At 33.6% G+C, this 14252-nt stretch overlaps 1 protein-coding gene across 1 annotated transcript; it reads left to right on the top strand.

The window, feature by feature from the left end:
* The first annotated feature begins 1638 nt into the window (after positions 1-1638).
* LOC128245532 (uncharacterized) lies at positions 1639-12941 on the top strand. Its single transcript, XM_052963729.1, has 8 exons — positions 1639-2651; positions 3144-3226; positions 4083-4172; positions 5453-5570; positions 5895-5963; positions 6283-6423; positions 6617-6965; positions 7370-12941. The coding sequence occupies exons 1-8, from the start codon at positions 2475-2477 to the stop codon at positions 7432-7434; spliced, it is 1092 nt and encodes a 363-aa protein (XP_052819689.1). The 5' UTR covers positions 1639-2474; the 3' UTR covers positions 7435-12941.
* Positions 12942-14252: the final 1311 nt, after the last annotated feature.

Genomic DNA, 14252 nt, shown 5'->3' with positions numbered 1-14252 from the left:
TTGATAACTTGACAATGCCTGCACCAATGGCCCTCAAACTTTGCATTCAGATTGGGGGAAACCAGTATTTGGTTTTTGCTAGTTGAAGTTGAAATGCTACAGTATAATTGTTAAGTTATCTGGTCATTTTCTAATCTAGTCAGTTACTATGTACAGTACCTTTATTATTACAAACTGTCCTTGTAATTGAACCTTAATGGATTGGTTCTAAACTTCTCATATTAATTTTGTGATTTAAAAGTGAAATTTAGCTCACCTTAGACGTAGACTGAGGGTGAGCTTTTAGGAATGATGATTGTCCGTCGTCTGTCATACGTCCACACTTAGTTTGTAAACACTCTAGGGGTCACATTTTACCTGAATTGTCACGAAACTTGGTCAGGACGTTTGTCCCAGTAATTACTCGAACAAGTATGAATATGGGATATCTGGGGTCAAAAACTAGGTCACATCGCCCTAATAATAAATATGAACAAACCGTGTTAACACTCTAGATGTTATTTCAGCCCAAATATTGTGAAAATATGTCAGAAAGTTTGTTTTAATGATTTCTAGCTCAAGTTTGAATATGGGTCATCTGGGGTCAAAAATTAGGTCACAGAGCTTAAATATGGAAAAACCTTGTTTACACTCTAAAAGTACCATTTTCAGCCCAAATATCTTGGAAATTTGTCAGAAAGGTTGTTGCAATATTTTCTAGCTCAAGTTTGAATATTGGTCATCTGGGGTCAAAAACTAGGTCACAGAGCCTAAATAAGGAAAAAACTTATTAATACTCTTGAGGTATCATTTTCAGCCCAAATATCCTGGAAATTCGTCGGAAAGGTTGTTTCAATGTTTATAGCTCAAATTCAAATATGGGTCATCTGGGGTCAAAAACTAGGTCACAGAGCCTAAATAAGGAAAAAACTTATTAATACTCTTGAGGTATCATTTTCAGCCCAAATATCCAGGAAATTTGTCAGAAAGGTTGTTTCGATGATTTCTAGTTAAGTTTGAGTATGGTCAATCTGGGGTCAAAAACTTAGTCACAGTCCCCCAAATTGGTCAAAAACTAAGTCACAGAGCCCAAATTGGAAATACCTTGTTAAACACTCTAGAGGTTACATTTTCTTACATCAGAGAAGCCAAATCCCTGTTATTGCCCATTAATTATCAACAAGTCTATAGCACAAAGTTTTACTGAGTTGAGTGATATAGGGCCATCTTGGCCCTCTTGTTTAAAAATGAAATTTATATCTTTCTTTGTTTTTATTTTACACAAGTGACATGTATACAATACAAAATAAAATTATATAAGTTAAACCATAGAGCTAGTGGTCTCATGTTATGTAATAGTAACTTGTAAACGCTAAAGGAAAGTTGCGTTCTGGATAAATAATGTTATCTAGCAAAGAAATGTACCGGGTACACACAATATTGTAAGGGAACATTGGTGCTTAAAACTGGTGCATGTACTGTATCTTTATGCCTTAAGTATGATGACCAAGGATAATTAAATAATGATCAAATTGATTAATAATCAATTATATATATAGGTTTCATTAACTGATTATCGATTTTTCTGTCTGATTCCAAACACTAGTACATGACCCCTATGGATTTTGAGGTCATAGAGTCAAAGGCCAAGATCACAATTGTATGAATATAGGTGAACAAAGTTAAATGTAGTTCCTATTTACTTGTTTCCTGCTGCTTCAAGAATACAAATTTATCTGCAAATATCAGTCATCATTTGAACATCATTAAAAACTGTACCTACTATCCCCACACTTTCGAATGGTCATAATCTTAAAGCGACTGTCTCACAGATGATAAAATAGTGAAAAAAATTAAAAATTGTCGAATAAACTTGGCATCGATGTGTTCAATCAATTGAATCTTACTAATTGAAGTACCACATAGTTAACAATTTATTTAAGTTTAGCAGTTATTTCGTATTTAAAAGATTACTGGTTATGTCTACCAGGTAGAATTCATTCCTTACGCGTGATTGGCTAGTCGGTGTTATCATGTGATATAACCGAGGTAGGTTTATAGCTTAATTATGTCACCTGTTTGGTGTAAGCCTTTTAGATAGCTCAGTAAGGAAGACGCTGGCCTTCAATTTTGGCGACGCGCGTTCGAACCCGGTCTCCAAAACAATCTTTTTTTTTTACATTTTGGTACTTTTTTTACAATTATGACATCAAAGCGTAACACATTCTATAAGATAAATGTCCTGAGATTCGTTACAGAAAAAAACTTTTTTTGGTGCAAATCTGTGACACAGTCCCTTTAAGACTGCCTCAAAGGCAATAAATGTCTGCCAATTAGTTTTCATTCCAGTGAATGCATATATATTTCATTCATTTGTGCATTTTTTCCTGATGAAATTGCTCTTGAGTTATTGTGCATTTAAGGCCATACCACCCTGAAGTTTGAGAAACTACAACAATAATACATGTAATCTTTTATTACAAATCAGTGTATATATGCTTAATTTCAAGGATAAAAAACACAACATTTGGTCATACATTTATATTATTGCTTGCCACTGTAGCTTATTATATTTACTTGAAACTTCAGTAATTTTTCAGAGGAATATTCATTTGTGTATTTTCAGGGTAACAAAGATAAGAGTTACAAGAGAGATCGTCGAGGTTGGCATTGTAAGTTGAATTTGGTAGTATGATATGGTATAGTTTAAGAATTCAATGATATTGGATTTATTAATGTACGAAGTGTTTTTTGTGCTTTATTATATCAATTTGGCATTGACAAAAGTTCTACAATGTCTGCATGACAACAAAATTGAGTGATATACATGTAGTAAATTGAAATAGTTCTAATAGTAATAGGTCTTTTCTCAGCAGGAAATGTTTCTCTACATGACTTGGCCCATGTTTTTTTTTTGGTTAAAAGCTGAGCTATGAGTGGCTAAATACAATTGTTGTGGTTATGCATGTTAGGAATAAAATGGGCATTTAAGCAGACCACAAAAACAGCAGCTTTACATTGTAACAGATAGTATTGTAACAGAATTGTATCGTTGTATATTGCAGTTTCAGAACAAATGACTTTACATTGTAAGAACTGGTGGAACTGATTTTTTTAATAAACTTTTTCAGTCTTTTTCATATTCAAGTTTGTCCTTTTTTCAGCCTGAAATGAGGTTCACCCTAGAGGAGGAGAACGATCCAACATTTCTCTATACATTTATTTGCCGGGAGAGAGACTTTATTCAGTACGTGATTCTTTTAGTGATTCTTCCACAATTATCTTTTTTTTCTGTATGTTGCAGTGAACTTACTAATTGGTGGGTACTTTAAAAGTAAAAAAGTAGTTAAGCTCAAAAAATTGCACCCACTTTCAATTATGCCAACATGTGATGTCTCTGAAGAAAACTACAGAATACACAGATCTGTTTTGCTCATAAAATCTAAGAAAGCAGACAGAAATAGTGTACTAGTGCTTGGCATCAAATGGTTAAAACAAGATTCAGTATATAATCTAGAATTTTTGATCAAGCCAATTATGCAATTCACTAGTGCAAGGCTTGTGGGCTTGTGCTTATTTTACCACAGGTATAGTGGATGTGTTTAAAGAGATAACCATTTGAGTGTTCAGTAAAAAGGGAGACTTTTATTGGTCAAAACAGATCATTCTCTTGAGATGCATGAATGATATAACGAGTCCTTCTAGCACAGTCTGAAAATATATCATTTTGTTGTTGTTGACCACACACAATAGTGACTTGACTCAATGTATGATAATTTAGTTATGTGGATTATCATGTTGACAAAAAGCATTAACTGACAAACCTTTTACATAATGATTTAAACTGGACCAACATACTTTGTACCAGATTTTGGCAATTTGTCATCCAAAACCTCATGATAAAATCTGAAGAAAATAAATAAGAACTACATACGAGTACTGTCCATGTACTTATAATAATAAGTGACATGTATCTTTCCATACTGTGTTCAGTCATAAAACATCAGTACATTTATCAAATCTGACATTCTGCTGTGGAAAGACGCAAGTACCTAGTAATAGATCTTTCACAAAAGATATTTTACAGTTTTCTTTTATTGCAGATTGTGCAAAAACCACAACCTCCATGTTGGAGATTCGGAAAACTTGTGTGAGGGTATTCTCGATTGCCTTCGGGAGGTGAAGCAGTCAGGGTGAGAAATTAACTGCATTGTAAAATATCTGTGTATTCATTCTTGCTTGTGAAGAACGGCAGATACACTTTGATTACTTTGTTGAGTCCGGTCGGCTTCACACTTTTGGATGATAAGGTGTTACATCAAGCTTGGTTTGGTCAGTGGTTTGTAACCATTGGCCTCCAATTGGATATTGAGCACAAACTGATATATGAGGTTCAGAAATGATATATATGAGGTTCAGAAATGATATATATGAGGTTCAGAAATGAGGTGTATTGACTGATTTTCAATGAAATGATGTGGAGTTGGAGTGGTTATGCATGTAAAATGAACTCTGGCCTAGCTTAAAATCAAATCCATTCAAGCCATCAAATGAAACTTATTACACATGTCCCAGGGGTAATATGTATGTAAAAGTAATAGAATTTTACTCCCTGATTAACAAAGTGTATATTGGAGTCACTCAGTGGACGATCCGTCTGTTGCAATTTTCCTTGTCCAGGGTATAATTTTAAAAGGAAGTGCAGTGTACAAAAACTAAAACTCTCTTGTCATCAAACCAGCCTATCTTCCTACCCAATGTGATTCTTAACAAAACAATAATCTCTGAGGGGTGGTCTTATTTAAAAGATTCAGGTGACATTCCTGTGTCCAGGTGGAATTTAGGGCCATGTTTCACTCCTGTGATAGCTCTTATTTTCCCTTGAGTTACAAGACAACCGGCTTTTGCATTTTACATGCAAATGAGTTTATTACTGAAATATTTGCAACATTTTCACCCTTTAGTTGCACAAACTGTGAGTACATGATAGTACCTTGATATAAGATTTAAACTGCTTTTCGTCATGTGTGGCGGATCCGTGGTCCGGAGGGACGTTAAATGGGGGCCCCGTGTGACAGTGTATACACAGGTGCACGTAAAAGAACCAGGGTAACCCTAACCAGGGTTACATTCTGTCTGTGCAATATGCTCCACAAACCTAAAATGACTTAAAATCTTAATGGAGCACTCGCGGAATGGGCAAGGCCCGGGGCGAGTATAAATAAGCTGACACACCCACCTCGTCATAAAATGAAATTTTTCTGTCAAATTTCTATATAATATGAAACAAAATGCCTGAAATAAATGTCAAAGAGATTTTATGTGGTTAAAATATTTCTGACCTTAAAAATGCGGGGGTTCTTGAAATATGGGTATTTGACACAAGATCCCCTGACAGAAAAGTTAAGGTTAAATGCCTCCTTATTTGTATTTGTGTTGGAATATTATTAAACTGTTTTTAAATGTATTTCAGGCTCAGGGTTCGTCCCATACAATTTGAACTTATGAAGACGGTGGCCCACCTGAAGTTACCACATCTTCAGATCAGATGGAGACCGGCATGTAAGACCAGAGTCACACAACACAACAAGGTACATGTAAAGTCTTATTGGGCTATTTTTGTCAATGATAACTTATTACAAGCACATTTCAACTACTGAGAATGCTGGATTTCAACTTTTATCTTTTTACAACAATTTTAAGATATAATAATGTTTATAAAGGTCATTTCATAATGGCCCCGTTATTTGTCATAATATCACCTCACATGGAAACATTGTACATTATTGATTTTGTTCCATCAGTTTTTAATTAATTTTCATTCTTGTTCAATTTTCAGTAAGCTTATAGTATTTTCAGTCTTTGTTATGACACAAGTTTAACCTATTTATAAAATCCTGCCTTTCTACCATCAGATGCGACAAGAGGAGAAGGAGGCATTGAGGAAGAAGTTGGAGCGAAAATGCCGTGAACAGAGAGTGGAAGTGAGTAAATGGTACATTATGTATAAAGGGATTCACCTTTACCTTGACTATAATAACAAATATAATGACAGCTTTATACTTGTATTACTGTCAACAAAGTGTTTAGCTTTGGCGACACACCCAGGTTAAGGTTAGGCATGGAAGCCCCTGAGGTCATTATAACAACAGGGTGCTTGTGAAGACACTAACAACTTATCTTGATCTATTTAACTTGGCCAAAGGATGGGCCAGCTCATCTCATATTTTTCAAACATTACTGATTGTTAACAAAATATATTGTAATTGTAAAAGAGTTGTAAACCTATATATATTTTTTCAGATTCAGACCATGGCAGAGATGAGGGCGGAGAATGAACGCATGAGAGCTGAGATTGCAGAATTGAGGGAGCAAGTCAGGTCTCTTAAAGAAGGGGCCAATGCGTGTACAGCCCCTTCAACTGTAATGGCAGATCAGAGCAGGGTAAGATGACTTCTAATGATATTTATTAACACTTTATAGATAATCTGTTTTAATTGTTTTAGTTTACATATGAAAGAAAAATGTCTCTTCCAAAAATTTAATAATCACCTTTTCAGACATAATTTTAAGGATATGACTGCCTAAGTTAAAACTTCTTTAACTTTCCCATTAATCTTATCTTTCCTTATTTCAGATCCCAAGGCCAATGGCTCCTGCCCCTGCCACTGCCCACAGGAGCCTTTTTGCAGCTGTGGGCAGAACGAGACCTGGCTTCGCTGCGGGAAGAGTTACTACAGCAACAACAACTGTGCGCAGGACAGAACCAACAACTGCGCGCAGTAAGTCAACTTCTTCCCGCAGCACGGCAGCACCTGCAGGCAGTACAACACGAACTGCAACACGAACTACAACATCAGCCTGCAGCTCTGCTGCCACTGCCCCCAGCACATTATCAGCTGGTGGGCAGACAGCTGCCCCCAGCACAGCATCAGCTGGTGGGCAGACGGTCGAGGGTGGGGCAGCTCGAGGTCGGGGAAAAGTTTGTAAGTACACACCATCTTTATAGTATACTAAATTACCTTTAATGCAGGGAAAATATTTTCAATATAACAAAAGTAAGAATTGAAATTAATGACAGCACTTTTCAGTATATTTAAAATGTAACATCATATTGAATTCAACTTGCACTCTTATCCAGTCTCTAGACAAGATCCTTAATTATGTGAGGTCCCTGTTTGATTATCTTATAGTTTCATGTTGAATGGCACCTTAAATAGTTAAACAAAACATGAGCACTGGAAATAAGATGGGTGAGCTTCAAGTAGTGATGGGTTTTATTTTAATTTTTTATCTGTCTATGTGTTGTTCACATTTAACTTCTAAGTAACTCTCTGATATGTCCTTTTTTAAACACCTCCTCTTACTCTTTGTTTTTATATATTTTCAGCATCAAAACAAAAACGTCATGATGACGATGGGGGGCAGGCAAAGAAGAAAGCAGCTTGGAGGTGAAAATAGAAAATGCCTGCCCCTCCCCCACCCCTCGACCAAACTCCCTCTTCTGCATCTCAGCCAACATAACCTGCTCAGCTTCGTTTTACATCGTTCTTCTAAATCGCTAATATCTCGCCCAACATATCATCTCAACATCGCTCCACACTTCTCCACCTTCTACCACATCAGCATCGGTTGTCATACGAACATTACAGTGCTCTACAATGGTTAGAGCTGTGTTGTGTCATGCCGGTCTCCTTGGGCCACCGTCGAACAACGCCCTGATTGTGAACATCTCAAAAGGACATTCCCACTAACAAAAACTGACGATTTTTATAAGTGAATGTGTTAATATTTTTTGGGGTTATATACAGGTTTGCCTTTTGAAAAAATACAATTCTATTTCATTCCAACAGTGATTTTTTTTACTGGAAAAGATTGTTCATAGCCTTGTGTCGATTTTGTTATTTTGCAAAAACTTTAACCTTTACTGAAATACCGTTGATACATTCTAATGAAACTTGGTAGACATGTTGCCAGAATCATGTTGCCAGCAAGATAGAACTCTTTATTGTATGATTTTCATATTTTATAGTCTTATTTTACATCAGTTCTATTTTGGTAACATTTTTTTCTGAAATTCAGTCAGGGTTATTATTCAAGCATTTAAACTTGACCACTTACATCTACCAATTAATTATTTTACTATGGTCAAGTGCCATCTTTGATGAAGTTTTATACATACAAGCTGTGTATGGTTTGTACAGTTTCGTCATTTATACTGGATTCACTCTTTTAACGTTGTTTGGTCATTGAACAATTTCAATATATTTATAGTTATATATCCATTTGTACATCTATATGTCCATTCTATTTTAATTCTATTTTAGCCTTAGTCCTTGACCTGCCCCACTTGTCCTTGAAATAAGGGGCCCCTGTATTCCTACTTATATCCAAACAATTTGTCCTGGCCTACTGTCCCATCATTTTCCATCTCACCCTTTATCCTGCCCAACACATGCCTTTCCCAAATCCTGGCCCAATTCCTGACCTGCTGTCCACTGTCAACCTTCTTTTCTACACTTAAGGGCCGGCCCAAATCATACCATCTTCTCTGATGGACATAGATGTACAAATAGATTGAAGTATGTAATATATCAAAAATCTAGTACTGCAGGAAAGGGAAAAATTCACCTGCTTAGTTGTCATAAATTTACAAGATCTTGCTTTTTGAAAATTTTAAAGCATTCAAAAAGACTTATTTTATATTTTACTTCTAAAAGAAAGCTTTAACTTAAGAACATGAAAAATAGTTGGAATTTATTTTTGGCTGTCAGAATATAATATTAAGAAACCTTTAACGAGTCGGCATTGACACAACTGATTTTTTGTTGGTCATCTAACCTGAACAGTATGCTTCTTTTGAATGGCATACGTCGGTATTATTTTAGTATTCACTTGAAATTAAGAAACCAATTTAAAAAATAATCATTTATTTGACCTGGTTTTTCTATATATAACCTACCTGAAACTGAGCTTATTCCCAGTAGAAATATTATTATGTAAGTTACCATACAGCAGAATTATCAGAAAAAGGAAAATTGTATGAACCATGTTTTTGTTCACAAGGTATATGGTAGAAAGGCAAGCCTATTAACCATTTACGAGAGCATTATACACAATAGTCAATGTTCGTTGGGAATGAACGTTTCAATATGATACTGTATTATCACTGATTGCATTCAGTGAACTTGTTGTGAGGGAATGTTGCAATCGTTCTTTTGATTTTTTCTGCTTTTGTGCAGTTTTATTTATTTTTTCGGTATGCTGACAACTTGCAGTTGGTGGTGTTAAAGGTGATGATGATGAGGATGATGATGATGATTGGAGGATGTATATAGTTTTTTTTTAATATTTTGTTACGTTCTAGTAACTTTTATAAAAAAATAAAACCAAATAAAAAATATTTTTGTGCAACCTGTTATGTATGTTTATTTGTTTCATTTATTTTGAAGCATTTATTTGTTTTATATTGTACAAAAAGGTGTAATTAATTGGTAAAACAAACAAAAAACATATTCAAAATAACTTCAAAAGCAGTTTTATATATATATATATTATTTTATTCTGAACATTTTTTTTGTTTTTGCATTGAATTATAATTATGGTCATTATTTTAGACCCTTTTGTGTTTTACCAAATACTTAGACCTTTTTGTGTTTTACTTACATAAAAAAATACAAAAAAAATATTAAAACTTAAAAATTCAAAAAAAGTCTTGTTTGAATTATGTACATATTTGATTTCAGCAGGACTGTTTCAAAGAAACAAGTCTAGCTATTCTCATAGCCTTGGTGTCGTAATTATTATGTCAAAGCATATAAAATGTTCAAGCTATCAAAATGAAACTTGGTACACATGTGGTAAGCTATTAAACACACATGAATAGCAAGGCCATAATTCTGGTTATTGGTGGTGAATTATGCCTCTTTTTACACTGAACAATAGGCGAGTGTTGGCGTCCACTTTGTGGCGCTCTCTATTTTTGTTGGTAATTATCAACGTGTTTTGTTTTTGAATGATTCGCAGCATTTCCCTCAGTTATTGTAATTTTCTGTAAAAGTGTTTGTAATGTTGTTCTGATGCTTCTGTAAGCGTATAAATGTAGTTTGTAAACTATTAAAACCATGTAAATGCTGTAGGGTATTTACATTATTGAGTGTTTATGTTCTACTGTTGCTATTACTGTTGGGACTGTATGCATTATTTTGTGTACTGCATGACAATGCTGATTTAGAATTTTGAACACTTATCAATAGTTCTCATTAATTTAGTTGTTGCTGTTACTGCAACTGTTGATTATAAACAATTTATTTAGTTGTTGCTGTTATCGCAACTGTTGATGATAAACCATTTATTTAGTTGTTGTTTGCAACTGTTGATAATAAACCATTTATTTAGTTGTTGCTGTTACTGCAACTGTTTATAATAAACTTTAACCCGTGTTTGTCCTATTTGGTATAGAGTCCTTCTTTTATTATTGTAGAAATAATATAATTTATTTGTCAAAGTTATTCAAGGAAAGTTCTATACTTATGCTAAAACTAAAAAGTTTGGAAACCTACTCATTATTAATGTTGACCCAAATTAAAATGCTTTCTCATTCTCGAGTTAAATAATATAGTATAAGATATCTTTTAAACTGAAATGTTTTAGGTTGGAACAAATGTTACTTACCATTGCTCGTTATATTATACTTGTGCAATATGCTTCAATCCTTGTGATCTATTTTCCCTGACAATGTTCATATGTACAGCATTTGACTTCAGGAAGCAGCTGATTGAATATGATTGAATTATGTGGTAGACAATTGAGTGAATATATGAAATTCTTGATGATAAAAGTGTTGAATATGATTGACTTATGTGGTATGACAATTGAGTGAATATATGAAATTCTTGATGATAAAAGTGTTGAATATGATTGACTTATGTGGTAGACAATTGAGTGAATATATGAAATTCTTGATGATAAAAGTGTTGAATATGATTGACTTATGTGGTAGACAATTGAGTGAATATATGAAATTCTTGATGATAAAAGTGTTGAATATGATTGACTTATGTGGTAGACAATTGAGTGAATATATGAAATTATTGATGATAAAAGTGTTGAATATGATTTACTTAAGTGTTGAATATGATTGACTTATGTGGTATGACAATTGAGTGAATATACGAAATTCTTGATGATAAAAGTGTTGAATTTGATTTACTTAAGTGTTGAATATGATTGACTTATGTGGTATGACAATTGAGTGAATAGACGAAATTCTTGATGATTAAAGTGTTGAATATGATTGACTTATGTGGTATGACAATTGAGTGAATATATGAAATTCTTGATGATAAAAAGTGTATTTGTGCTAATGTATAGCAAGGTAACTCTTGCTAAAATAATAGTGTAAGAGTTATTTCCCTTTTTGATGAAAAAGAACAGTCAAGCATTGTATTTTTCCCTGTGGTGCTCTTATTTAATCTTTATTCAAACTTATTTAGATAATTAACTGTGTTTTCATTACAACTTAAACAGTTTGAATGAAAATTATTTTCAAAAGCAATATTGAATCTTGAATTTACAAAAAAGTACCATAGTTTTACTTGGCTTATGTTCACATCTGAATAATTCAGATAATTATATTATTACTTGTTTAGGTGCTGTTATATAGGGTCAGTTTGGCAAACCAGTCTGTGTTATTGTTTTGGCATTTTAATTAAACGGCATTATGTTTTTCAAGCACAATTATCAGATTTTAGTTTGCAATGACAAAAATGGAGCTGTATGAGTGAAATAGTAATTTGAGGAATTTATTTTTTGTTTTGACCTTGTTGCTAATTAAAACATTTTGTTTTTAAATAAATCTATTTGTACATCAATCTGTCATTCCTATCCAGACCTGATTCCCAGTCCTGTTCCCTTACTTTGTCTACCTTGTTCTAAAAATCAGGGGCCCCTGATTCTGACCTTATTCTGAAAGAAAATGTCCTGGCCTGATGTCCCGCCTTTGTCCACCCCCCCCCCCACCCCTTTCCCGACCCCTGACCTGCTGTCCCCCATTTAACCCACCGCTTTCTCAAGGGCTAGCCCAAGTAACTCTCGACTTCTCGAGGGAGACATAGATGTACAAATAAATATACTGCCTCTTATTATTAATATCTTACAACTAAAGTTAGTTATACAAATTTATTTATGGATATAGTACAACAAAAAGAAGTAATACAAATTTACTTTTGGCTTTTAAAGATTTATAGTTTGGGGCATCCTGATTTGGACGTATTTGCCAAAACATTTTTTATATCCAGATTATAATGACTTTAGTTAATGTTTAATTCATGTATTTATCTTATGCATTTTACTTGCTTGTATAGAAAGTTGTGCATTCATCAATCAGAAATTGTATGTTATTTGAAATACTTGTATATCTTTCATACAAGTTTGATTGTTTTGTCATATTTTGTAATACAAATATTTTCACAATTTGCTACACTTATTGTGTACTTAATATTTAATAAATAAATGAATTTTTGGGCTGGTGGCCGCTGAAAAACTTATTGAATTATGATGTGTGTATTTTAGCCTGGTGGCCGCTGATATACTTTATGACTAATGATGTATATGTTTTTGCCTTATTGCTTTTGATATACTTAATGAATTATGATGTATGTGTTTTTGTCTTATTGCTTTTGATATACTTAATGAATTATGATGTTTGTGTTTTTGCCTTATTGCTTTTGATATACTTAATGAATTATGATGTTTGTGTTTTTGTCTTATTGCTTTTGATATACTTAATGAATTATGATGTTTGTGTTTTTGCCTTTTGGCTTTTGATATACTTAATGATTTATGATATATGTGTTTTTGCCTTATGATCGCCTATACACATACTTAATAATGATGTTTATATTTTGGGCTTATCACAGCCACTGATAATGTTAAACCATGTTGTATGTTAAACTAGAAGCAATAAATGTCTTTGTTGTTTTTACCCCATAATAAATATTTGCTTGTCCTTATTTAAAAGTCTGACATCGAAATAAACTCCCTATTTAAGAATCCCATCCAACCATTCAGTCAGTGCACAACAATAATTATAGCATATCTGTTTCATTAAAACCTGCGTAGGTTTTGACTTTCAATTGGTTTGATTCATCATGCTAATAGTTGTATTTTCCCTGAGTTAAAATTTGGAAAAAAGAGTCCATACATGATACTTATACTGTTGTTGAATAAAGACGGAGGAAAAAACTAGAAGTGGATTGCTCTGAACTGATTGTGTTTTTTTTTATCTTCGACTGAGCATGAACAATAAGGCCTTTATTCCAGGTTAATAAACAATAGCAATGACAATGGGCCAATGTGACTCCGGGTTATCAAGAAAAAATGTCTGTTCTGTAAAAAATGTTAGAATTTCATCAAATAATGATGGTATACTATTAAATGGAGTGTGTGTGTGCTCTTAACTCTGGAAAGGAACTTGTTTAAAATCTTTGAAGTTGTATAAAGAAATTAATTTGAACTCGGATAATTATCAACATAAGTCAACGATGTAGATTTCTATAAAATATATAAAACATATCCTTCATTGAACCTATACAATGAATTATATAACATTTTGTGTTTTTGAAGGAAGGCGAAATTCATTAGTTTCAGGAACCTTACATTTAAGGCACATAGCACTTCCTACAAGTTGAGTGCTGTAAAAGAGGTACTGATCAATCAGTTTACTGATAAAATACTTTTTAATAAAATCTGGTCCATAAATAATGAAACCAAAAAGTAAACGATTTGAGGTAGATTGAAGTATAACCAGAAAACGGTGCAAAGTTGCATTTCTTAACAAATTAAAGCCATTTCTGTTTTAAAGGTAAATTGTACACCACAAAGACGAGGGTTTTTGAAATGCTAACAGTGTTGAGAGTTTAATATGGCAGAAAATGCAACAGCAATCCGTTTCACCATTTCTACAACTGCAGAAGTGTCGGCACTACCATTTCTACTTCTGCAGCAGTGTCCGCATTACCATTTCTACTTCTGCAACAGCGTGACAGTAATGGATACTTCGCATTTAACTACAACCACATTGATTGGTACTACTACTTCTACTACTGCGGCACTGATCATCACTTCTATTAAAGAGACATTGATCAGCACTACTTTTTTTAACTTTGACGACAATGAATTGAACAACTTCCTCCCCCCATGACACTGATCAGCACTACCACTCTTACTACTACGACAACAATGATTGGCACTACTACTGTGGCATTGACTGC

This window comes from Mya arenaria, chromosome 2 (genome assembly GCF_026914265.1).
Source record: "Mya arenaria isolate MELC-2E11 chromosome 2, ASM2691426v1".
Taxonomy (NCBI): Eukaryota; Metazoa; Mollusca; class Bivalvia; order Myida; family Myidae; genus Mya; species Mya arenaria.
The sequence above is the reverse complement of the archived record's forward strand: the minus strand, read 5'-3'. Positions and strand labels throughout refer to the sequence as shown.

Coding starts and splice junctions, on each gene's coding strand:
- LOC128245532 (XM_052963729.1), top strand. CDS start 2,475: ATGCTTAATTTCAAGGATAAAAAACACAACATTTGGTCATACATTTAT. Junction 2,652..3,143: donor AGATCGTCGAGGTTGGCATT/GTAAGTTGAATT, acceptor TCCTTTTTTCAG/CCTGAAATGAGGTTCACCCT. Junction 6,424..6,616: donor TAATGGCAGATCAGAGCAGG/GTAAGATGACTT, acceptor TCCTTATTTCAG/ATCCCAAGGCCAATGGCTCC.